This window comes from Notamacropus eugenii, chromosome 5, assembly GCF_028372415.1.
Source record: "Notamacropus eugenii isolate mMacEug1 chromosome 5, mMacEug1.pri_v2, whole genome shotgun sequence".
NCBI classification, from domain to species: Eukaryota; Metazoa; Chordata; class Mammalia; order Diprotodontia; family Macropodidae; genus Notamacropus; species Notamacropus eugenii.
The window spans coordinates 205,937,485-205,963,669 of record NC_092876.1 but is presented as its reverse complement, the minus strand read 5'-3'; the positions used below and the strand labels follow the sequence as shown (position 1 = coordinate 205,963,669).

Sequence of the window (26,185 nt, the reverse complement as noted above, 5' to 3'; positions counted from 1 at the left end):
CTTTATCCACCTCATTGATAAAAATGTCAAACAGCTCAGGGCCAGGAACAGATCCCTGAGGGTATTCCAATAGAGATTTTCTGCCAAGCTGACTTTGAAACATCTACAACCACTCTTTGATATCAGCCATCTAACAAGTTCTGAAGCAATCTGGTTTTATTCTCCTTTAATTAATATCTCTGCAGCTTCTCCCCAAGATTAGCAGGAGGTATTTAAACACACCTTTGCTAAAATCAAAGTAAACTATGTCTACAACATTTCTCTCATTTACTAGTTTAGTAATTTTTTACAAAAAAGGAAATGAAGTTAATGTGTATGCTCTAGTCCTTCATTTGTTTGAAAATTTTTTATCTTTATTTTTAATGTTTATTTACTTTTAGTTTTCAACATTCATTTCCACAAAATTTTGAGTTCCAAATTTTCTCCCCATCTCTCCCCTCTCCCCACCCCATACACCTTGCATTTTGATTACCCCTTCCCTCAACATGCCTTCCCTTCTTTCACACTCCACCCTTCCCTTATCCCCATCTTCTCTCTTTTCTTATAGGTCAAGATAGATTTCTATATCCCATGACCTGTATTTCTTATTTCCCAGTTGTATGCAAAACCAGTTCTCAACATTTGTTTCTAATACTTTGAATTCCTGTTTCTCTCCCTTCCTCCCTCCTCCACCCGTCCCCACTGAGAAGGCAAGCAATTCAATATAGGCTATATATGTGTAGTTTTGCAAATGATTTCCATAATAGTCATGTTGTAAAAGACTAACTATGTTTCCCTCCATCCTATCCTGCCCCCATTAATTCTATTCTCTATTTTGACCTTATCTCTCCCCAAAAGTGTTCACTTCTAATTACTTCCTTCTCCCATTTACCCTCCCTTCTGTCATCCTCCTCATCCCACTTGTCCCCTTCTCCTCTACTTTTCCTGTGGTATAAGATAGATTTTCATACCAAATTTAGTGAGCATGTTATTCCCTCCTTAAGCCAAATGTGAAGAGAGTAAGCTTCACTTTTCCCCTCACACCTCCTCCCTTTTCTCCTCCATTGAAAAAGCTTTTCCTTGCCTCTTTTATGAGTGAAAATTTGCCCCATTCCCTTTCTCCCTTTGTCCTCCCAATATATTCCTCTCTTACCCCTTAATTTTATGTTTTTTGGATGTCATCCCTTCTTATTCAATTCAACCTGCACTCTTTGTCTATAGGTATGTGTATGTGTATGTATGTATGTGTATAATCCCTCCACCTATCCAAATACTGAGAAAAGTCTCAAGAGTTACAAATAATATCTTTCCATGTAGGAATGTAAACAGTTCAACTTTAGAAAGTCCTTTATGGTTGCTCTTTCCTGTTTACCTTTTCATGCTTCTCTTGATTCTTGTGTTTGGAAGTCACATTTTCTATTCAGTTCTGGGCTCTTCATTAAGAATGCTTGAAAGTCCTCTATACCATTGAGTGATCATTTTTTTCCCTGAAGTATTAAATTCAGTTTTGCTGGGTAGGTGATATTTGGTTTTAATCCCAGCTCCTTTGACTTCTGGAATATCATATTCCCAGCCCTATGATCCATGTTTGTAGAAGCTGCTAGATCCTGTGCTTATCCTGATTGTATTTTCACAATACTCGAATTGTATCTTTATGGCCACTTGCAATATTTTCTCCTTGACTTGGGAACTCTGGAATTTGGCTATAATATTCCTAGAAGTTTTTCTTTTCAGATCTCTTTCAGGAGGTGACCAGTATATTCTTTCAATATTTATTTTACCCTCTGGTTCTAGAATATCAGGGCAGTTTTCCTTGATAATTTCATGAAAGATAATATCTAGGCTCTTTTTTTGTTCATGGCTTTCAGGTAGTCCCATAATTTTTAAATTGTCTCTCCTGGATCTATTTTCCAGGTCAGTTGTTTTTCCAATGAGATGTTTCACATTATCTTCCATTTTTTCATTCTTTTGGATTTGTTTTGTAATTTCTTGGTTTCTCAGAAAGTCATTAGCTTCCGTCTGCTCCATTCTAATTTTTAAAGAAATACTTTCTTCAGTGAGCTTTTGAACCTCCTTTTCCATTTGGCTAATTCTGCTTTTTAAAGCATTCTCCTCATTGGTTTTTTGGACCCCCTTTCCCAATTGAGTTAGCCTATTTTTAAAGGTGTTATTTTCTTCAGCATTTTTTTTGGATCTCCTTTAGCAAGCTGTTGACTCACTTTTCATGATTTTCTTGCATTGCTCTCCTTTCTCTTCCCAATTTTTCTTCCACTTCTCTTACTTGATTTTCAAAATCCTTTTTGAGCTCTTTCATGGCCTGAGACCATTGCATATTTATTTTGGAGGCCTCTGATGGTAAGCATTGTTCTTCTTCACCCAAAAGGATGGAAGAAAATACCTGTTCACCAGGTAAGTTACCTTCTATATCTATAGTCTTATTTTTTTCCCTTTCTTGGGCATTTCCCCAGCCAATTACTTGACTTTTGAGTCCTTTGTCAAGAGAGGGGTATATTCTGGGGACCTGTAAGTTCTTAGTTTCTCCAAGGTGACTCAATCAAGAGAGAGGAGTTTACTCCTCTCTTGGCCTGTGCTCTAGTATGGGAACTACCAAAGCTTTTCTGCCTAGGATCTGCAAGTAGAATTCCCTTTCCGGAGCCTCCACCTGCTCTACCACGTGAGCCATCACTCTTCCTCACCCTGGGACTGCCACTCAGGGCTGAGACCCAGATCAGTGGCTCAATTCCCCCAAGGGCTTTAGGTTGAGGGCTCCAAAAATTGATGCTGCTGCTGCCACCACCACCTGGGGCTGGGGCTAAGGGAGGACCCTGCTCTCTTCTCACCCAGGAAAAAAACTTTTTCATGACCTTTGAAGTGTCTTTGGCGTTTGTGGGTAGAGGGATCTGAGAACAGCTGCTGCTGCTGAGGATTCCACCCCAGAGGCTTGTTCTAGTTCTGTCTGGCCAAGGCTGGGCTGGGCTTCATGGTCTGTGATCTGCTCCACACTCTGTGAGATAGACCTTTCCTGTTGGTCTTCCAGGCTACCTTGGGCTGGAAGTTTCTTTCACTCTGTCGTTTTGTGGCTTCTACTGCTCTAGAATTTGTTTAGAGTCTTTTTTTTTACAGGAATTTTATGGGCTGTGTGGGGAGAGCTAGAGGATGCGCATCTTTCTACTCCGCTATCTTGGTTCTGCCCCCTGTATAATCTATTCTTGATGAAATTGTGCTGACTCTTTGAAATTGTAGCTTCCTTTTCTATGTGTTCATCAGTCTTTAATGAATCCATTCTAGGTTTTCCCAGGTGTTGAAGTCATTCTCACTGAACTAGAGTTTACAAATTTACAGACTTATTTCTCTTTCCCCCCCCCCCGCCTTTTTTGAAAATCAGAAAAACATTTATTTACCTTCTGATAGCTCTTTTTTCAGCCATCTCAAATATCACTGATAGTCATTCAGCAGTCACATCTGCTAGTTCTTTTATTACTTGATGATGTAGTTCCTCTGTCCCAGGAGAAGCTGTGGGTGCTCCCCTACCATCTCCTTTTCTTGGATATCAACTGTCTATTAGTCATGTCTGTGCTGTCGTGTCTGGTACAGGAATTACTATTTTTGACAAGAAGACAGAAACAAAATATAAATTAAGCAGCTCTGTGCTGTCAGTTAATTTTTCCATTCTAGGTTGCATTTGTTCTTTGATCCTCTTTTATTCTTTATGTTTAAAAAATTAACCTTTTTGTTGTCCTTAGTTTTATTAGCACTCTTGTTGCTATTTCAATAGGAACATAACTCACTTGTATTAATCTTTAGTTACCTAGCATAGCTTCCGTGCATTTATCTTTAAAATCTGAATGGGTTGGTTAGTTCCATATGCATCTACATAGGATCTTACCTGCCTTTCTTTTGAACCCTATAAAATCTACTTTCCCAAAATCTGATGTACATTTCCAGCAATGTCCTGATTTCCTTTCCATTTCCATCTTGAATTCTAAGAAAAGTCACTTCTCAGAATTCCCATTATTTACTCCTAATCAGCCAATTCCTTCCTGTTAATGAGACTCAGATCCAGAAATGGAATTCTCTTTTGTTGGCTCCTCCACTTTTTGAAAGATTATCACTAAGGCAAGTCAAGAAGATATTAGCTGCTCTTCTCTTAATAGAAAGGGAGTTATAACAAATGTTTGGATAATTGGAATCCTCATCACTACTACATCATGTCTTGCTTCATGGAATAGTAACAGCTAACATTTATATAACATTTGTTGTGTGCTCCTCATGGATGAGGAAACTGAGGCAAACAGTGGTTAAGTGACTTGCCCAGAGTCATACCTCTATTAAATGTCTGACACCAGACTTGAACTTAGATCTTTCTGACTATAGCCCTGGAATTCTATGCAGTGTGTCACCTAACTGCCTGTGTATGTTTGAAAGGTTCTGCAGAGTTTTCCATTCGTCTGGAATGTTTGAAAGTTCTCTGTTTAAAGCCTGCTTTTCTCTGTAAAATTGTATTCAGTTATAACTTAGAGAATAAGTTAATCTTGGTTGTAATCTCTTTTATTTTGCCTTTTAGAATATTATATTCCAAGATTTCTTATTTTCCTTAGTTACTTATTTCTTACAATATGTCTTCTCCTGTATTTGCCCTTTTTATGAACAAAGTGACCCAATTTTTCTTTGAATTAAAATAATTTACATTCTTAAGAGACTTTTTTTTAAGTGATTGAAGAATTGAAAAAAATCAGTTTTTCTACTTGATAGTGTCTGACTGATAATGGTTTGTTGGGGTTTTTTTTGCTGAAATGATTAAATCAAACAGACATCAGTACCCCACAAACAAAGTTCAGTGTTGTTTCTTGTACCTGTTACCTCATTATGCACCCACATTTTCTTCTACTATACATAGATTTTGAAAATTTTCTCCCCATAATAGTTTTATTTTGTGTTTTGCCTTGTATATGTTGCTTGTGAGCCTTATAAAGGGCTATTGCTTGAAAACCTCAAACATTCAAATTGATCACCTTCAGGGAAGTATTTCAGAATTAACTTTGTGCAAATACATGTCAGACAATTTTTAAAAATCACTTTTCTTGTACAAATTGTCAATATTTGTGTTTCAAGTGAGAAATAATTGGAAAGCATTATTCTTCTTTCCTAATTATCAGTGGCCAGAAGACACTAGACAGATTTATGTGATATAAAATAATAGAATTTCATAGGGTTAAATTGTTAGCATGACTTTTTGTGTATTTTATTTACTAGTTACCATAGAGTTAATAGATCACTAGTGACCTAGCATGGATTCATTAATAAAAAGCCACGTCAGACTTCTTCCTTCCTTCCCTCCTTCCTTCCTTTTATCCTTTTTCCTTCTTTCCTCTTTTTTCTCCTTCTTTTCTCCCTGTCTTTCTTTCTCTTTCCTGGATTGGCAGACTAAGGAATTGCCACAGATAGATATCATGTATCTGGATTTTGACAAGTCATGTCTAAAAGTGCCTCATAGTATCCTTCTAGTCAAGATGGAGACATATGAGTAGGATAATAATATAGTTGGAACACTTAGAACTGATTGAATATGAAATTAGGCTTCATTAATAGAAGTATATTTCCACTGTAAAGATTATTTACATACTATATTTTGCCCTGATCAAAACGTATTTAGATTGCCCTAACTCAGTTTTGGGTGCCACATTTTAAGGAAGATACTAAACTGTAGCATATTTGGAACGGAGCAATCAAAATGGAGAGGAGATTCAAAATCATGTCAAACAGTGACTTGGTAGGACACTAAAGTGGAGTATATTTAGGAGAAATAATCAAGTGTGGGGGTGGAGAGGAATCTCAAAACTATGTTAAACAGTGATGGTTAAAGAAGCAAATGATGTAAAACCTGGAGAAGAGAAAGTAGGGAGAAAATGATAGCAGTCTTGTGATTTTGGAAAGGCTGTCATGAAGCACAGTTCAATTTATTCTTTTTAGCTCTAGACGGCAGGCTGGCAGTCAAAGAGTAGGAAACTACATTGAGGCAACTTTGAGCTCAACGGAGTTGCTTAAAAGTAGAAGTGGAGTCTCTGTCACAACAAGCCTTCAGAAGGAGGCTGGATGTCCATTTCTTGTGTGGTTACATAAATGGAGATTTGTGCTTTAATTTTGGTTGAAATAGGTTATTTTTAGACCTAGAACTCTGAGATTCTATTTTTTAAAAAATATAAAAATCTTTTAAAAAATATAATAAAATATGTAAATTATATCTATATAATTATATAAAAAGTATCATAATTTGTTCACTACTGATGCAAAATTGACCCTTCTCAGGTCATGGCTGAATAAATTTCCTTCAGGATTGCTTCTTGTTCAGTTATGTGGGGTTTTTCTTCCCAAGATGATAGAAGTGATAGAAAGGATGTGCAGAATGCCTGGTAACTGTGTTCTCTGCAAGGTAATAGTGAAGGTAACTTCTGTTTGTACTGGGATTTTGATAGGAATCTTATTGCCAAGCAAAGGCTTTTGGGCAAGCTAGCACCATGTGACCAGAGAAGGCAGGATGCCTACTATAAATAAATCAAGAGTCCCTGGTGATTAAATCCTTAGCATGGCAAATAGATATATTGCCTTGAGAATGACAAACAAGCACAATAGAAATATTAAAATTGTCTCAAATGTGTGTAAACAAATGTATAAATTATGGGTAATGAAAAAAGTGAACTGGAGATCCTAATGCAAGAAGGTAGACTTGACCTCATATCGGACTTATGACTAAATATTTTACAAGAAAAGGGGGTATGTTGTTCAAGGGAATCGAATCATTTAAGTGTTGTGTTGTGCACATACCTTTTGAATATGGGTTAGACTAGAAGCCGTGAGATCCTTTCTGATTCTCAAATCCTGTGACTGATTCTGAGAATAGATTTTTAAAAGATGAGAAGACATTGAATAGCATATATTAAGAAGATAGATGAGAATATTCACAAATCAGAAAGGAGTATAATAAAGTAAATTGCATTTAAATGAAGATAGATTAAGGAGAGGAAAACTCAGAGACGGTAGGATTGTTGTAGACTATCTGGACAAAAGGAGAAGATAAATGAGAAATTCATGAAACAAAGCATAAATATGGTATGTAAGTATGATGGTTTATTGATTGGGATTTCAGTTGTTAGGACTTTCCACCAAAAGCAGAGACACTGATGAATTCTTCATTAGCTTTAATAATAATGATTTAAAGGGAAAGAGCTTGGCCTAGTAGAGGACTGACTATTCTTAGAGTCAGGAAGCCTGGGTATAAGTCCTGCCTCTGACAAGTACTTAGTTGCATGATGGGCAAGTCATTTACCTTTCCAGGGACTCAGGCAGTTCTGTAAGACTAAGTTACAAAATGAACTGCTGACTGGTATTGGTAAAGAAAAATTTCCATGAAACCATAAGCAATTATTAAGCACTTACTGTGTGTCAAGCATTAGGCACTGGGAATAAAAAAAATGAAATCATCTCTGCCTTCAAGGAGCTTATATAGTAGAGGAGGACATAATATGTAAGTCTATATGTACATAAAATTTATATATACACAAACACACAAAATAGATGCAAAGTGATTTTCATTTTCTGGGGTTGGAGGTAGGAGGTCGTAGGAGACAGGAGATGGTAGGTAGGAGATTAGAAAAACCTTCATATAGAAGAAGGTAAATTGAGTTGAAGAAAATTAAGGATTTGAAGAGGTAGAAGTGAGAGTGGACTGCATTTCAGGTATGGAGAACAGACATTACAAAGGCATGGAGAATGTAAGTAAAGTATATATGAGGACCAATAAGGACCATAGAGTGATGGAAAGGATGAAAAGTAGTGTAGCTGGAAATGTAGGTTGAGGCTAAGTTGTGAAGGGCTTTAAATGTCAAAACAGGAGTTATTAACCCTAGATATAATATGTAGCGCTTGAATTTTATTGAATAGAGGAATTATATGGGGTCAGAACAGATTTTAGGAAAATTGCTTTGGCAGCTATATGGAAGACAGATTGGAGTGGGATGGGGCATACTTGAGACAGGAAGAGAAGGACCATGCAAGAATAATGAGGGTCTGAATTAGGGTGGTGACTGTATGAATCAGAAGATAAGGTTGGATATAAACAATGTTTGAAGGTGGAAATAACGTTGCTAAATTTTTCATAAACTTTGACCCAGAGATCCTACTACTGGGACCATATCGTGAGCAAGAGAAAGGCCCATGTGCATTCACAGCAACATTATTTCTTTTTTAAAAAGAGGCAAAATATGTACCCTACTATTGGGGAATGGATGAATAAAGTAGGATATATAAATGTAATATAATAGTAATGATAAATATAAAGGTTTTCAAGAAAATTTTGAAAAATTTGTTTGAAATGAACATGAATGAAGAGCCAAAAGCGTAATACACACAGTGACTTCAACCATGTAAATAAAGTTAACGTGAAGAGAAAACAGATCCTGGTCAAATGCAGTGGTCAACACTGATACTTTTCACTGTCAAAGTTGAAGGACAATCTTTCTGTTAATAATAATTGGGAGGACAAAGGAATATACTTTTAAAGGGGGGTTATTTGAGTATTGGAAGTATACTTTGTCAAAACAAAATGTATCATTTTCTTTAATATAAATAAAAATATCAGGAGTTCTGTACTCAAACTCTTTCATGGCTAGTGATGAATGCCGAGGATAGTGATAGCAAAAAACGTTTTAGCTGCGTTGGGACCAAGGGGAAGATCAAAGAAGAAATAGAACTGTGTCTTGATATAGATGGTCTGGTGATAATGGATGACAGTGAGAGAACAGAATTACCCAATTCTTATTTTACTTCTCTTTTCTTCTCCAAAGAGAATGATTTTTGGACACATGATAGCACAAAAATATGGTTAACAGGAAAATTAATTCCAAAATAAATAAGAAGATGGCAGGAGACCACCTAACTACTCTTTCTGCGTTCAAGTCCCTGCCTCCAGGACAGATAAAATGAGTTGTTTCCTTGGGTATGATTGTTAAAGTTCTGTTAGTAATCTTCCAAAAATCATGGAGAGCTAGAGAGATGCCACAGGACTAGGGAAGGACAAATATTGTTCCCATTTTCAAAATGGAGACTTCCTCAAAAGAGAGAGGAAGCCATTTGTATTTTTCAGATATAGATCAATGAGCTTAATTTTGATTCCTAGTAAAATTCTAAAACCTTTCAATAAGGGAATGGTTTGTGATTATTTAGAAAGATGTGTGGGCTGCAGTCAGTAGGAGCTGGTATGATTTTATTAAAAATATGTTACATCAGACCAAGTGAATTTTCCTTTTGACTGATAATTCCATAGGTTTATTATACACATATTTTAGCAAAAAAATTTCACAAAATTCCCCCTATCTTTTGGGAAAAGATAGAGTAATAAGTGTGCTGAAATTGGTGTTCAGAGACTTGAGCCAAGGGGTGTAGTGCCAGTGTGAACTTGACAATGGAGAGAGAACTCTTAGAGAATGTCCCAAAGAATCTGACCTTGCTCAGTTTTTAACATTTTTATCAGTGACTCAGATGAGATAATAGCATAAAAATACTTTGAAAGGCAAAAACAAGTAAAATCTAATCAAATGAAATTTGATGGAGCTAAGCACAAAAGTCCTACATTTGGGTTCAAAGTCAGCTGTGAAAGTATAGGACAGGCCACACAGGCTAGACAACCATCAGTATGGAAAAAGGAGATCAGGAATATTTGATACAATTGTGATACAAATCAGTACTATTAAATGGCAGCTAAAAGAATAAATTCCATCTTTGACTGCACTAATAAGAATAGTTTACAGCATAAAAGAGGTGATAGTTCAGCTAGACTTTATCTGGTCAGATGACTTAGGGAGTATCTCATTTAGTTTTTGCTATCGCATTTTGTGACAGACATTATCAAGTCAATGCCCAGTTAGAAGGGGATAGCTGGGATGGTGTGGGAACTAAAACCTATGTGAAAGATGAACAAATTGAAGGAATAGGTTCTTAGTATAGAGAAGGCTTCAGGGAGAAATGACAACTGCCTCAAACTATTTACACGGGTGTTATGGAGAAGAATAATTAAACTTGTCCTACATGGCGTGGTGAGCAAAACTAGAGGCAATAAAAGGCAGATTAAGTCTTGATGTAAAGGAAAACTTCCATACAATCTGACCTGCCCAAAAGTGGCATGGTCTACTTCAACAACATCGCTGGAACCCATCACTGGAAGTCTTTAGTCAGGGACTATGTGACCACTTGCCAGGGATCTCCTAGAGAGGGAATTCCTATTCAGGTACACATTTCAGTTATTCACCCCTCCCCAGCTTTTATTGTTCCCTACTTTTGAGAATGTAAAAAGGTCCAAAGAGGCAGAGGATCAATACCTTCTCTTCATTTTTTCCTATTAATGTCATCCCAAATTTAACTTTCAGTGTGCACGTTGATGTAAATAAATATACATTCATTGACACTTGATCCTTGTAGAAGCCCTACAAAAGTCAGTACAATTATCTGCCCTTATTTTACAGACTTGAAAATGGGATTCTGAGAGGTCAGGTGCTTTCACTTAGATCCCATAGCTAGTAAGTGGAGTTCCTTAATGGGGACTTCAATTGCCTAAAATTATAGAATTTGATAGAACCTCAAAGACTTTCTAGTCAAATCAGTGCCCCAAGTATGGAGTCCATCTATAGTATCCCTGAAAGAATGAGAGGGAAAATAGCCCTTAGAGTTAAAGACTTTGGTTCTAAATTTAACTTTACTATTAACTACCATGTGACTCATCATTGCTTGACCTTTTTCTTTATCTGATGATAAAGATGATCTCTCTAAGGTCTTGAGCCTATACTATCAGGTAACACTCTTGCTAGGTCACTTTTCCTCGTGAGGCTTCAGTTTGATGAGTTACAAAATAAAGAGCTGGATTTAGATGATCTCTGTGATTCCCTTCAGACTTTGTTCTCTGAAACTACTCTCTGCCAGGGTTCCTAATGGTCAATTAATTGTAAATCTGATGACCCTTCTCCATTCTCATCTTTCTCAACTACTCTGCAGCATTGGGTGCATTGACTCCCTCTCATCCTGTACATTCTCTCTTCTCTGGATTTTCAAAAACATTTTCATGTTTTTTCTCCTCTTATTTAGCTGGTTCTTCCTTCTTAGTTTCCTTTTCTGGTTCAACATTTATATACTTCCTAATTGTGGATGTACTCCAACCCTCTTCTTTATATATGCTTTTATATTAACTTGTATGGGTTTAATTATGACCTCTCTGCAAATAATTCTCAAGTCTATATATCTAGCCCCAGTCTCTTGTCAGAGCTGCTGGTGTGCATTTCCACCTTCCTATTAAACATTTCCAATTGAGTATTTCATACGCAACACAAATGCACCATGTCTGAAACAGAACTCATCATCTTCTGACCTTCTCTATTTCTGCTGATAAAATAACCTCCTTCCAGTCACTAGGGACTGTAACAACTGTGTTATCTGCAACCCTCTACCTTCTCTCCCCCCACAAATCCAGTCATTTGGTAAATCTTGTTTCTATCTCCACATATTTTCTCACTCCTGTTTCTTTCTCTTCTACTCCCCTGACTACCATCCTAGTTGTAGCCCTTAGAACTTATTATGTAGGCTATTGCAATCACCTCAGATCTCACCCCCTACAATTCAGCCTTTATGATAATTGCCAAAATTATTTTCCTGTAGCTTATGTATGAACATGTCATCCCTTCACTCAGTAAACTCAAGTGACTTCCTTTTTCCTTTAGGTCAGTCAACCACCATGTGTCAGGCACTGTGATAGGCACAAGGGACACAAATACAAAAAAATGAACCAATCCTTGCTCACTAAGATTGAATTTAAACTCTGGCCCTTTGCTACCTCTTAGCAACCTATATTTCTAACTGTCTTATACAGCTTATACTTCCCTTCCATTACTTTATAGGTTTGCCAATCTGGACCTCAGAACACTATTTCCCATTACCATGTCTTTGCACAGATTGTTTCTTAAATCTGGAATGCACTTTTTCCTCACCCCTATTACTCAAAATTCCTTGTTTTCTTTAAAATTCAGCTCAAGCGCCATATTCCACATAGAGCTAGCCCTTGGAATACTTTGTAATTTTTTTTTGGCCTATGTTTTTTATGTGTTGTCTTGCCCATTAGAATGTAGGCTCGTCAAAGAACTTTGAGGGATCTTTTGATTCCTTTTACTTTAGTGGCTAGCACATAGTAAATGCTTCATAAATGCTTGCATTGTTATTGTAAATAAATGGTCTTCTAGTCTCTGAATACCTTTAATTAGAGAAAATTCACTATTCTGTTTTGGTGTAACACTAATGAGAAGCTTTTCCTGATGCCTTATAATTTTTATGCATTACTCTTTGTTGAGTCAAGTTAAACAACTCCAGATCTTTTTGTATTCTGACTCTATTATATAGTGTTAGCTGCCCCCAACTTCAGCAAAGCTTATGGCCAGATTATAAATTTAGGGATTGTAGAGACCATCTAGTGCAACTCCCTCTTTTTATGGATGAGGAAGCTAAAGCCTAGGGAATTTAAATTATTTGTCTAAAGTCATACATATAATAAGTGTCACATGCAGGAGTCGAATCCAAGTATTCTGATTCTAGAGCTAGTTCTTTCTACTACACCATGCTGCTCCCTCTTCTGTACTATCTATTCCTTTGTAAAAATCATTGATTAAAAATGTTGAACACAACAGAGTTTTGAGCTATTCCTCAAAATAGCTCCCTTCAGGTTAACGTCCATTCCTTTAAATCTTTTTAAGCACCTCCACTTTTTCTCCATCATCAAAGCAAATTGCAATGGTGTTGCCTTCATTTCATTATTAAGAGCCATTGACTGCTCTTGACATGACTTTTACCCTACTGGTTATGTCACTGAACTTTGAAAAAATCTGCTCTTCTAAAGTCAAAGGTACAATTTCTGATGACACCTAGCCTTTCCCTTCTTATCTGTCATAAAATTGAGTATTGTATAGTCACTGCTTTCCAAAGTTCTGATCATTTGCCCTTCATTCTGCAGTACCATGTAACTAATTAGAATGAAATTGACAATAGCAGCAATGGAATAACTTTTTCTGATTTCTGAAATGTGACCTCACCAGCAAGACAAGTTCAAGAATGTATAAGATGTCCAGAGAGTTGCAGTCTTCCATCACAACTATCTCCTACCTCCATGGTAGTTCTGTGAACTGTGCCAGGAGCTTGTCAGCCACTTCCCATTATTGGCATGAATGTCTGTAGTGTACTCTCCCTAACATAGCAATTCTTTTTCCTTTAATCTTCATTCAAATGCAAGCTTCCCTCCTAAGGTTGAGAAGATTTCCACAGAGGGAGAAAGATCTGTTACCTTGCTACTTTGATTCTCTAATACTGTATATTCCTTTTGAATAGTACCAGTATTCAAATGTACCAATGGGAAAAGTGTGAGGTATAATATAAAGAAAATTAACCATAATCTTTTTAAATATAAAAGGTCAGAGTTTTAGTTGTTTACATTAACAAATAATTTTTTTCTTTTCTATTAAAGGTCATGCTAGCTCCACCTCACAAAATGCTGCTGGTGATATGTATAAGATTATTCCCACTGACATGCTTTCTCTTAATTCTTTACATCCTGATCAGTCTGTCAGATATTATGCCAAAGTTGTTCCTTCTTATGAAGCCACTGCCTTAAAAAATCAGAGTTTTTCAATTAATTTTTCATCTGTTTTGCCAAAAGTCTCAAGATTTCCTTCCCACTACTACAGCTCTGCTTTGGGTCAGACCTGTCCACAATATCACAAATTCCTGGTAAGTCTTTTGGTTGTGGCTTCATTGTTAAATAATCAAATAAACCAGATTTGACTCTTCCTAGCTTGCTAGTAGATATGCCATAATAAAAGCTTATGTATATAACACTTTATGTCTCATAGCATGCTTTCCTTGATTGAACTATATGATGTAGAGCCTGACTTAAAGCAGTTAAGTGATGGAAATCTTGAAGTAACTATGAGGAAACAGGTTCAGAGAAGTTGAGACTGACTTTTGGTCACATAGCTAGTATCAGAGCCAGAACTTCAACCAAATGGTTTCATTATAAATTTTGCTTTACATTTCAATTATCTCAAAAGTTGCACTGTGGAACAATGGACGGGCTGCCTTCTAAATTTACGTAAGCTAAACTAGCTAATTAATGACTCAGCCTCAGTTCTGTAAAATGAGAGGATTGCACTAAATGACTTCTAGATGTCCCTTCTAGACCAGAATTTGTCAAATGATATAAAATCAAGGGACATGGTTTTTGTATTAAAATAAATAGGCAACATGGAATAATTAAGCAATGAACTTTTGAAATTCAAGAGTAGTGAATCTAAATATGGCTATGCAGTATGGGCTTGAACTTGCTAATCTGTGATTAGATGGGAAGAGACCCGATCTAGAATAAGTTTTTTCTTCAGTCACCTCTATATTCTCTCCAGAGGACCCCTGCTTCATCATCATCCCTATACAGTGGTGCCATATTTCCCTTTCATTGGCAGACTTGTCCAGTTCTGCTCTTTTCATTTTGGCTACCGCTAATGCTTCCACCACCCTCTGACTTTGGGTTTCCATTCCCTAGACAGGACCAATCAAATTCTAAGGCTGAAAAAAGGACCTTACAGATGATTTTTTTCCAATCTCATCAAAGTAGAAAACTGAGGCTCAGAGAGGTTAAAAAATTAACTCACCCATATTTAATACAAATTAAATTAAAACTGGCAGGACTTGGGACACACACTTCAGTCTTCTGACTCTTTACTCCAGTGTCCTTTCCACTATATTACAATGATTTCTAATCCTTTAGTGACTGAAAAAGACCATCAAATTACTAACCAGTTATCTGAGTGAAAGAAGAACATTTCCCAAGGTTTCTATTGTTTGAGGTAGACCCAAACCTGGGTATAATACACAAATAAAGAAATCTCATCATGATTTAACTAAGATATTGCTAATTTAAAGGTATATAAAATTGAGAAAATGCTGATTTTTTTTTCCACAAGAGAATAAGAGGAAAAAGTTTAAGAAAACAATTGTAAAGTCCTTGCAAAATATGCAATAACATATTGGACATTAATGTTGCTAAATGGTGTTAAGAATGCAGAGTTGCTAATAAATTGTGATTAGTAAATATCAATATAGAAGATAGTGTATTATCGTAGGAAAATTACTGACATTTTAGTGAGAGGACCGAGCTCAAAAAAATATAGCTCAGTTGGTTCCCAAACCTGTGACCTTGGGAAAATCCTTTTCCCTTTCTGAACTTCAGTTCCTCCATTTGTAAAATGGCAAGAGAGAGATACACTTCTTGAATCAGCTTATGAAATATAGTTTAAAAAATTAAGTCATGAAAAAATAGAGTTGTGAGGAAAAGCAAACTTAGTATACCGTAGTGTTTTTACAATGTGAACCATTTATTATTTCTCCTTTTCTTGGTGCACTGTAAATTCTTTGTTATCATAGGCAATTATTTTTCTAAGAATGCATCAAAATAATTGTCTTTTAAATTGTATTTTAGTCTTTATCTTTAATGTCACTAAAGAATACATTTTTAAAAATTATATGTACTTTACTTTCTGTGAATCTTAGGGATTGTGTGCATGCATGCGTGCGTGTGTGTGTGTTACTGACAACTGGAATAATAAGGATTAAATGATTTTGTTTTTCCTCTCTGCAGCATCAATCTTGGGCATGTTAAGGGAGTCTTCTTGAACTCCATGCTCTTCAGTAAGCATGGGTAATTTAATAACAGCCATGTTTTGACAATTCATGAGGAACATCCCAAACAGCATTCCTGAAATCAATGCCTAAGAACTGGATTCTAAGAGATTTGGATTCTCTTACTCTTGGAAAGACCCTAGTGCCTCACATATCAGAAGGCAGTCACAGAGGTGTGCTTGCAGCATCTTTTCCATACTGATCTTTAGATACCTCTGCTTCTCACTATGATATGCGTCATCCAGACAACTCCAAGACAAATGAAAAAAATATAGCAGCCTGTACTGGCTAAGCCATAGTCTTTAAATAAAAAAAAGGGGGGGGAGGGGGCGCTAGAGATTTAACAGATTGTACCTGCTTGAATTGCATCGTGCCTCACTATTCCTTATCAATAGACAATGTAAAATGTCTTAGGTTTGATCCTAGAAGATTCCTTCCACTTCTAATATTCTTTGTACAATTAGTGTAGTGGAAGGGCTCAACTAGCTGAAGTTCAGGGCTGGGGGCCCTGCGGCTCTGGGCCCTAAGATCGATGACTGTCTTGGGAGTGACGTACCTTCATAGCTTGTTGAAAATCAGTACAACTTGTGCATATCTGAAATCCCGTGGCCCTAGTTTTTCTAGGTTTAGCAATTCAGAGACTCCCTGTAGCCTAAAATAAGACATTGAGAAATGTGTTTCTTCCACCTTTGACTGTTATATTTGTAATTTCAAATGTGTTCATTTTTATATTTCATTATACCTTATGTCAGATGATAGCCAGGCAGTACATGCCTTTCCATTCTTATGCCAAAGCCGAGTGGTGCTTTGATTTTCTTGTTTTTGTCTCTTCTCCCTAAATTCAGATGTTGGAATGAAGAAGTGGAGAAGAGTTTGCTTTTAATTTTACTGAAGTATTTCTGTTCTTGGTATATATTATACTTGTTATTACTAAAGAAAATATTCAGTTTAAGCTCTATACTAAAATAATCTAGCACTTATAGTGAATAAGGATCCCCTTCATTATGAAGCACTATAGAGTAAATTTATTTTACTAGTTTTTCATTTGAGAAATTAAAAAAAGATTTTAAAATAGTCTAATTTTAATACTTACGTTATATAACTTTCCTTGGAGAAAACGTAAAATTATGGAATGAGCAAACATCTGAGAAATGATGTATGTTTACTGAGAAAATAGATTTTCCCCCCAGCATGTGAAGTTTATTGATGAGTACAGAAATAATTTTGCAAATATAAATATATATGTATACATACATATATATATACATATGTATGTATGTATGCATGTATACATACACAGTCCTGAAAGCCATCAGCTTCCAGAATGAAGGTGTTGTAGGCTCTTCAGGAAAACTTGGTTGGGATGTCCTACCCCTGTCTCCTGGTTCCTGACATGGGATTGCATGTGACACTTCTTGCTAATAAAACATTAATTTGGGAGTTTTAGATCTCTTCAGAGTGAACCAAGGTGAACAACCTTAAGTTGAGTTCCATGATCAGGAAAAATATGGCCAAAGTATGGCTTCTATGAACTCCCAGTAGGTCTCCTGGTTTTTGTCCCTGTGTTTCTCTACAGCTGCTCTTAATGAAGAAAATTTATACCCATTCATTATCTCAGCTCTAATTCAACAAGCCAAAGATTACTGTGAGCTTTAATGGTGTATACACATTATTTTGTCATAATGGGATCTCAGAATAATGAATTCTGCTGCTCCAAGTTAAAAATGTCATCCCAGCAAATAGGCCTGTAAGCCTCTAGCCATGAGGAGAATGGTAGTGTTTTTGTATAAAATTTAAAAAAGTTGTTATTAAACAATAATTTTCTTTAAACAATGAAAAATGTGTGATGATCTTGCCTAAAAAAAGAGAGTAAAGCTGTAGTCTTTAGGATCTAATTTTTTTTTCTGTATCTAACTTACTTCATCTTACCACCATGACACTAGACTTGGACCAAAGTGTCTGGTACAAAAAGAAACGGTAGCTGTTCAGTCTGCCTTCAACTTTCCTGCAACTTATCAGATCTCTGTCTGACATAATGACTATATATGTCTATGCAATGGAACCAGATTATATCATTTTTATTCTTTACTACTCATGAAATTCCTTTTGTCCAGGATACTTCCCAGTCTTTCTCTTCCAGACATCAATTTTGAGTTGTGCCATAGGCATGATGTTAATTATAATACCATGTGCTTCATTACAGTGTTGAAATAAAAGTTTAATAATACATTTTTGGTTTTTTTATTATTATTATGAGGAACAAGAAATAAACAAATACCTAGAAAAGTGTTCACTGTACTGACTTGTATTTACCAGCATGTCTTTGTAGTTAGAGTATTTTTTAAAGCAGTGTTATAAGGACATTCCCTATGTACATGACTTAAGGCATCTTATAAAGCACAGGAAATAATCCAATTTGTATGCCTGGCATTTGATGTTTAGCGGTTTTTCAGCAGTCTTGGTCAGGCAGCAGGGAGTGGTATGGTAGAGATAGGGGAGAGTGATGAATATTCATTGGATCAGCATCCATTAGTTATCCATTAGTCATCAGGACTAACTCTACATTAAGCAAACATTTATTAATTAGATGTTATAGTGAATATAAATGAGTAAAACAGAATTCTTTTTTTCAAACTTGTAATAAGTTAGGAGAGAGAAAATAAATAGAGTCAAGTGTGGCTTCCAAAAAATCTAGTGCTGAGATATGGGGGGAACATACTTGATTTAGGGTCAATGCCTGGGTTTGAATAAAAATTTTGCTTACTTTCAAACTATGTAATCTTGGAGAAGTAACTTCCATTTGCCTCAATTTTTTCACATCTCAGATGAACAAGTTGGACTGGAATGATCACTAAGATTTTTTTCTAGTTCTCCAGTTCTTGATCATATATTAGACTAAAATCATGAAAGTGTAGTGTCCAGAAGGAGAGAAATAACTTGTACCCTTGCCAGACCATGTCTGGAATATTGATTGCAGTTTTAGGCACTTCCTCTTAGAAGGAACATTGGTAAGCTGAACACATCCAGAGGAGGGCAAAGAAGATGCTTTCTCTCTTGAAAAACCTAAAAGGCTGTCATGAGAAAGAATTAGAATTAGTCTACTTGTCCATAGAGGTTAAGACTAGGATCAGTGGGTAAGAGGGAAATTTCATCTATTAAAGGGGAAAACTTCTTGCAGAACTGTCTAAAAGCAAAATAGGCTGCTTTGAGAAGTGCTAAATTATTAGAGGTGTTTAAGCAGAGTCCAGGTAACCATTGTTGGGGGTATTGTGGAGAGAATTCATTCTTGGTATAGGGTTTGAACCAAATTACCAGCTGATACTTAGATTCTCTGATTTGATGATTACCAATGCTCATGAATAGTTTAAAATGACAGGGTAGAAATTATATTTCAAGGGTTATATATTAAGGAGTAAATGAAATAGAGTACCCTTGGACACAAGAAGACATGAATTAAAGTCCCACCTCCTGTAAGTACTGATTCTGTAACCCTCAGCAAATCATTTAACCTCTAGTGCTATAGAGAGTCTTCCCTATACCAATGAAATCAGAGTTCTCACCCAAAAATTGGTAGATAGTAAAGTTGTCAGTAAAGAGAAAGACTAGTAATGCCATAGGGTAGCACGAGTCAAAGGAGTCTTATTTTAGGATTATTGACAGCAGAGGAAGAGCTAGAATTTTATTTAAAGCAAAAATAACATCTCAGTATAAATTAGACCTCACATTTATGAGTACTAAAAGAATTATTTCCTTAAGAAAAATGACCTATCTAGTCTGCCCACTTTAAATATTGAGTTGTATAAAGTTCGTAAGAATTCTTAATGACTTAGGAATTAACTTTGGTGCAGACAATATGCAGTAGTTGTTCATTTAATTATCTTCTTGTGGGATTCATATTAAAGAATTAAATATAGAATACAACAACAGCAGAATGGTCCTTAAATATTTAAAATTCTTAAAATTATGATTTCAAAGCAGTGTAGCTCCTGGTACTCCCCCTTTTGTGTCTCTTGTGTGTGTGAACTAGAAAAGCTACCTTTGATTTGAGTATGGGTCAGCATCTATTCAGAGCCATAAGTCCACTGATGTATTCTTTCTTATTTAAAGACATAATTCAGAGCAATACATTTAATCCAACAAGAAAATAAATAGAAAAAAAGATCTTCTTGCACACACTGGTGCACCTTTCCTACAGGTGGAGGTGAGACGTACATGGAGAGCATGTGGCTAAGAAACAGACATGAATGGTAGAGATGTGCCATATTTTATGTTAAAAAGTGGTACATATACATAAAGGGGTACATATCAGAAACCTTTATGACCATGTGAAGGAAACATGCCACCAGGACACACATTTGGGCAAGGCAACTCACACCTTTAATGCTACAGGGCTACCAATATGCTTTGTTGAAGGATGCCCTTTCTATAAGCACCATTTCTCTGTTCTGTGTTAGCTATTTGATTCCTATACATTGTTTTCTGGGTGTCTTTATAGATCCTAACACTTCCTGATCTCTCTGACATCCTCTTCTAGGCTTCAGGTCTTTGGAGTTGTCATCTTGCTTTCTCTTCCTATCTAAGATGTGGTGACTGGGAAGTCTCTCCTTGACAAGGGAAGCCTAAGTTCTTTTCATCCGTATCTGAGGGCCTCTTACCCAGCTAAGAGCAGCCAGTCAGCCAGTGTCTGCAGGCCAAGATTGTCTCTTCTTTGTACCACCTGTGTTTAGTGCTGATCCAAGATGACTATCTGAAAGGGTTAGAAAATGACTTGTAAATGCTGTTGAATCATGCAACATCATTACTCTTCACTCTTCTGGCTCACTCTGCTACCTTTATTGTGTATGTCTATTGACCAAAACAACAAAACTCCCTGGCTTAGGTGCTGTATTCTAATCAGTGCAAAAGCTCATTCATTTCTAAGTAATGAGATTGACTTGGGGTATTATCTATTATCATTGTTCTAAGTTTATAGTCACTTTACACTTGGATTTTTTTTCTGTGGAAGTATAGTCCTTAAATTCATGTAGTGTACATGAAAATATGAATATAAATTTGTTTTGGGCAAAGCAACTAATTATTGTGGGCAAGTAAAATGCTGCTTTGTTATAAAATGTTGAGTTCTTGTTATCCATTCACAATAACTGGATTTGACCTGTATATCTAGCCAACCTTTCTTGCTGCATTTATCCGTATTGCTGACTCTTCAGTTCCCTGACGTGGTTAATCAACAGACATGTGAACAGCCACTACATTCAATGTTAGGGGATGTGAGAGATGCAAAGAAGAACAAATGACCTCCCTTTGAGAGCTCATACCGTCGCTGATGAGATATGCACATGCAAAAAATTTAAAACCAATAGAAAAGCTCAATAATATCCATGATCAGCAAACTATGGCTCATGGGCTGGGGTCTGTTTTTTCATGTTTCATAAACTAAGAGTAGGGTTTTTTTACATTTTTAAGTAAAGTTTTGTTGTATTTTAAAATGTAACAACCATCCTTATCTCATCTGACATTCAAGAAGAGGCCATGGGCTGGATTTGGCCCTCAGGTCATATTTTTTTGCCATCGCCTGGAATGTGATCAGAACTTTCATAAGCTAGCATGTGACTAATTACCAAATGAATGTTACAAAGGTCTTAGTATTCCAGAAGAGGGAAAGACTGCTAAGGACTGGAATAGTTAGGAAAGGTTTAAGAAGTGATCATTTAAATTTGAAATATGGATATAGTTTGAATAGAACAAAGGTTTTCGGTACAATGGAAGAGGGCTAGACTTGGAATAAAAGACCTTGGTTCAAATCCCAGCTCTGCCACACACTACCTGTGTGACTTTGAGCACATCGTTTCCCTTTCTGAGTCTTTTTCCTCATCTGTAATATGGGGTGAGGGTACAGTGTGTAGCCTCAGAAGTCCTTCCAGCCCCTAATATATGATTCTATAAAGGGAAGGAAGGAAACAAACAAAAAGGAGAGTGGCAGAAAAGTCTAAGGCATCTCTGGAGATCGTGAACAAAGCAATTTGGTTGAAACAGGGTTTGTAAAGGCCAGTAATAGGAAATAAATCTGAAACTTTAGGATGGGGTCAAATAATGGAAGGCCAAATTCCAAATTTATATCATAGTCAAGTCAAGTGATTAAGCGTAAGTGTTTACTATGTTCCAGGTACTGTGCTAAGCAGTGGAATAAAAATTCCAACATAAAGACTGATCAACATGTCCTCAAGGAGTGTACTTTCTAGTTGGAAAAGACAGCAAATGAAGCTGAAAATGGGGTAGCAAGGGAGAAAGGAAGGTATCCAGCTCTGAGGCATGGTAGAGAAGGTCTGGAGAGTCAGGCATGCAGCCTGGAGAGGAAGGAAGACATTGTAGACCACAGCATCTTTCTTAAAATGGAGATTTTTAGAGGAACTAGCCAATCAGGAGAGGCTGCAAGGTGGAGGGTACTTCCAATATGAAAAGTAGTCATGTGGCAATGAGCTCCCAGGTTAAAAAGCTTTCTATAACAGTAAGAGGGTGACAATGGAGGTTTTTGAACAGGGGAAATAACCATCAAGATTTTGTTTCAGGAATGTTAATTTGGCAGTAATGTATAAAATAAATTGGAGAAAGAGGATGGAGACAAGGAGACTGGATAGGAAGCTATTTCAACAGCTAAGGCAGGATATCAAAAGAACCTAAAACAAGATGGTTTCTTTGGAAACAGAAAGAAACAGACATCTAGGATGTTTCTAAGGAAAAATTGACAGGATGGGTATTGTTGATTAATTCCATATAGGTTGGATGTTGGAAAAGGATTATGAGGCAAAAGGAGATGAAGCTGATGAGATCTTTGATACTCAAATTTTAAAGTTTTATCAGGAGTCTTCTTGTGTATTCCTCAATATCTCCTGCCCTTCAGGTTTTATTAATACTCTGTTTCCTATCCTTTCCCAGTCTTTCCTTTTTATCTAATGTGAGTGTGTGATGGAATTCTAGCAAGAAAATAGGGTTTGAATGAGGGCAGTGTTGTAATGAATGTGGAGTATCCAACTCAGATGTCCTGCCAGGCTCATGCAACCCTTTTATACTCTTCCTTAGGAAAAATATATTAGTGTTTTTAAAGATATGTTATTAATATTTATTAAACACCTAATTATGCATGCCATAGTACTAAACACCATTTAAAAAGAAATACACTAGTTTGGAACCTCTAGGGATATATACTAATATCTATATACATACTAATATATAATAATATAGACATAATATTTAAGCCAGAGACATAGATGAAAACCCATGTGAAGGTGAAAAAGGCATAGAAGCATTAAATTAATACTATACATAAATAGATAGCAAGATATTTATGTAACATAGAAATCAAAGTGTGTTTTAGGAGGCTGAAGGCGAGTGTTAGCACATAATTGTGATAATCAGAGAATGAAGGAAATTCAGGTCCAAACCAGTTAGGGAAAGAGAATAAATAGCACCTCTGATTCATTCAGGAAGTCTCTGTAGAGGAAGCATACTTTCAGGAGCTGACTAAATGATTGGAGAGAGCTTGTTGGGTGAGGGAAGACATTCTAGATATCCAGCATGGGTTTTGGAAAAGATTTAGAGCTAGAAAGGAAAAGATCACAGACTCTCAGAGCTGGAGGTACCACAAAGAGTATCTAGTTTAACCTGTGCCCCATGAGTCCCCACTGAAACTTAATCATCCAGCTTTTCTATGAAGTCCACCAGTGAGGGGAAACCCATTTTCTTTGAAGGTGGCCCATTTCTCTTTCCTATAGCAAGCCTTGTAACATCCACCCATTGTTCTTACTTCTATCTTGGCTGTAAGGAGACCAAATCTAGTCCTTTGTTCAACCTGGAAGCATTTCAATTACGGACATCTATTATGCTCCCAGGAAGTCTTCTCTTCTACAGGCTAGATATTCCCAAAGAAGCTGTGTAGGGTGGCACTCTCATTTTACAATGAAGAAGCTGGTCAGATAGAATGAATTCCCTAAGGTCATGGAAATAGTAGGTAGGAAAGCTGGGATTTGAATCCAGGACCCATAAATTTAATTTCTCTTTCCACTATACCATATGGCCTCTGGAAAATCCTCTGTTCAAGTATTAAGTGTTCTTAATAGGCCCCATTGGTAGAGACTAAATGTGAGATCAGATGAAGATAAGGACATTAAAACTTGATTAACAGGGGAGTGAGTTACTATTGTCACGAAATGCTAGGTAGGCTATTACTATTATCAAAATTTCAGGCAAAGAAGACATTTTATTTTGTTGTGGTGGGTTTTTTTTTTTTTTTTCCAAATAATCCATATTTTCTAAAAATTTTTGCTGTTTCAGAACCTTCAAATGCACAACTGGAGCCATCACCCTAGCTCAGAGGTTCTTAATCTTTTTTTTGTGTCCTGGATCCCTTTGACAGTCTGGTGAAGCCTGTGAACTCTTTGTCAAGAAAATGTTTTAAAATATTTGACGAAAATTCTACATTTTTCACTTAGAGGTTAGTGAAAATAAAGATGTATTGTATTTCCCATCTAAGTTCACAGACCCCCTAAAAACTACGTATGAACCCAGGTTAAAATCTCTGCACTAAAAATTGTATGACTGATACTACATAAATTGTCACTCGACATCTTCTAGTACTGATTCTTGGTACCAGACACAGATGGATAATGGGGATATAAACTAATCACTTTTCAAATCTTGTAACACTATTAAATGCTAACCCTTATTAGACTCTTGCGATCACATACTGGAGAAGGGACGCTAAAAATGTTGCAGTTTCATGGTGTGTTGTGGGGTCATCTTGAAAGAATTTACAAACTCAGACCATCTTCAATCCAAGCTAAGGCATTTTGAGAATTATACCTCTCAGGAAGTGGGCTGTTTCAAGAAGGAACTATCAATTTCAGTAAGACAAGACAAGCAATTTTATAGAGTAAATGATGCTGATTATGCAACAGAAAATATGAATATTAAAAAGACAGGTTTGTCGAGGGATTAGGAAATAGGGGAGGGGTTCCAACCTCAGTAGAACTGTACATATGATTTCCCATAATGCATACAGAAAAACTCCTGGCGGGGTAGGTGTATGTATGATAATGATATTAAAATATGCCTCTCCACATCAGAAGTTCACCTAAAGGAGGGTTTTGCTCTTACTGCACAGATACCTACTTAGGGAAAGTTCCCTCTATTGTTCTGGGAGTCCATATCCTGCTTGGGTATCCTGGTGGTGCTGCTTTCTGACTGACTGGTTGGACTGTCTGAGACTAGATGGGTCTGGGTTGTGGTTGAGTGCATGGATACACCTGCTGTTTCTGTGAGGAATATGAGGAAGTTGAGGCAGGGGGTGGGAGCAGGAACTCTGTTGGGGCTGGGGTCTATGGTATAATTAAAGCCAGATGGTGTGTTCAAATCAGGATATGCTGGCCATTCGGTGAGGCCCATAAGGAAGTTAGCAGGGTTGGGGGCAGCTTTATTAGGATTCCATAAATATCTTTTGTGAAATTAGTCTAAAAGATATTTTTAAATCAAACTATCAATCTTATATAAATTTTTAAAAATAATACTAAAATGTAGAACATACATTTTGTTTTGATGACCAGTAGGCACTGACTAGGAATAAGACTCTTGGCCATAATTTGTCCTAGGATTATAGCATGCCAATTACTTGTATTCTATCTACAACTGATCCTCTATTAAAATAGAATGAAAGGAGAAATAGGAAGCTTGCTTAGCTCCTTGGTTAATCAGTTATCAAGAGTCAGAGGTTTGGTCACCATGGAAACTAGAAGCTGATTTTGAAAGGCAAAAGAACCCTTCCTCCACTTATTTCAAGGGGATTTTTGTAGAATTATGTTCTCCTTGAAAACAAAACAGGCAAATACACCTATGCATATATTATATCACGCAGTCATCTTGTAGAGTAGAATGTGCACCTGGCTTTTAAATGGTTTAATTTTAGGGAAAAGATTCAGCAGGAATTTTGAAGGCCAAGCAGAGGAAACATGCTGGAAGTTAGGCTTTAAGCTGGACTAGACTTTGGCACTTCTGGGAACAATGCCAAGAAAAATAGTCTTCTCATATGCAAACTGATGATTTTGACATATGCTGAAGTCTGTATTCCAGGCAGCTGTCAGGGAAATATTTTCCCATCTATGACTATTTTTTCCTAAGAGAGTCTTCTTTTTTTGTGGGGAAGCTCCCTAAAATGCTAGATCTTCCTGGTGTTGGTCACTTTCTTCTGCATGAAAATAATCACAAAACCAAAAAAGGTTCTGTAACTGAGTCTGTTAGGTCCTGGGCCATTTACTTAGTGCCTGATTGCAGGTACCAAAACTACAAATAAACAAAAGTCCCTTGGAGTATCTTTTTTGGTCCAAGGAAAAGCATTATTTAAAAAGAGAGAAAATAGGAAAAATAGAAAGCCTTGGTCTGTCGATATGTTAGAATAGGTACCAAA

At 36.5% G+C, this 26,185-nt stretch overlaps 1 protein-coding gene across 3 annotated transcripts in view; it reads left to right on the top strand.

Annotated features, from left to right (window-relative positions):
• The window catches only part of SOHLH2 (spermatogenesis and oogenesis specific basic helix-loop-helix 2), an 84,083-nt gene that overhangs the window by 45,198 nt on the left and 12,700 nt on the right, over positions 1-26,185 (top strand). Inside the window, exons 10-11 of one of the 3 annotated variants that reach the window (XM_072611910.1) lie at positions 13,526-13,788; positions 15,692-17,572. The exons of 1 other annotated variant lie outside the window; for it this stretch is intronic. In XM_072611910.1, the coding sequence (XP_072468011.1) occupies positions 13,526-13,788; positions 15,692-15,712 (284 nt within the window). In that variant the 3' untranslated portion in view covers positions 15,713-17,572. Of the gene's footprint in view, positions 1-13,525; positions 13,789-15,691; positions 17,573-24,060; positions 24,452-26,185 lie in introns of those variants that run through there. One more of the 3 variants, XM_072611912.1, reaches the window with a different exon arrangement.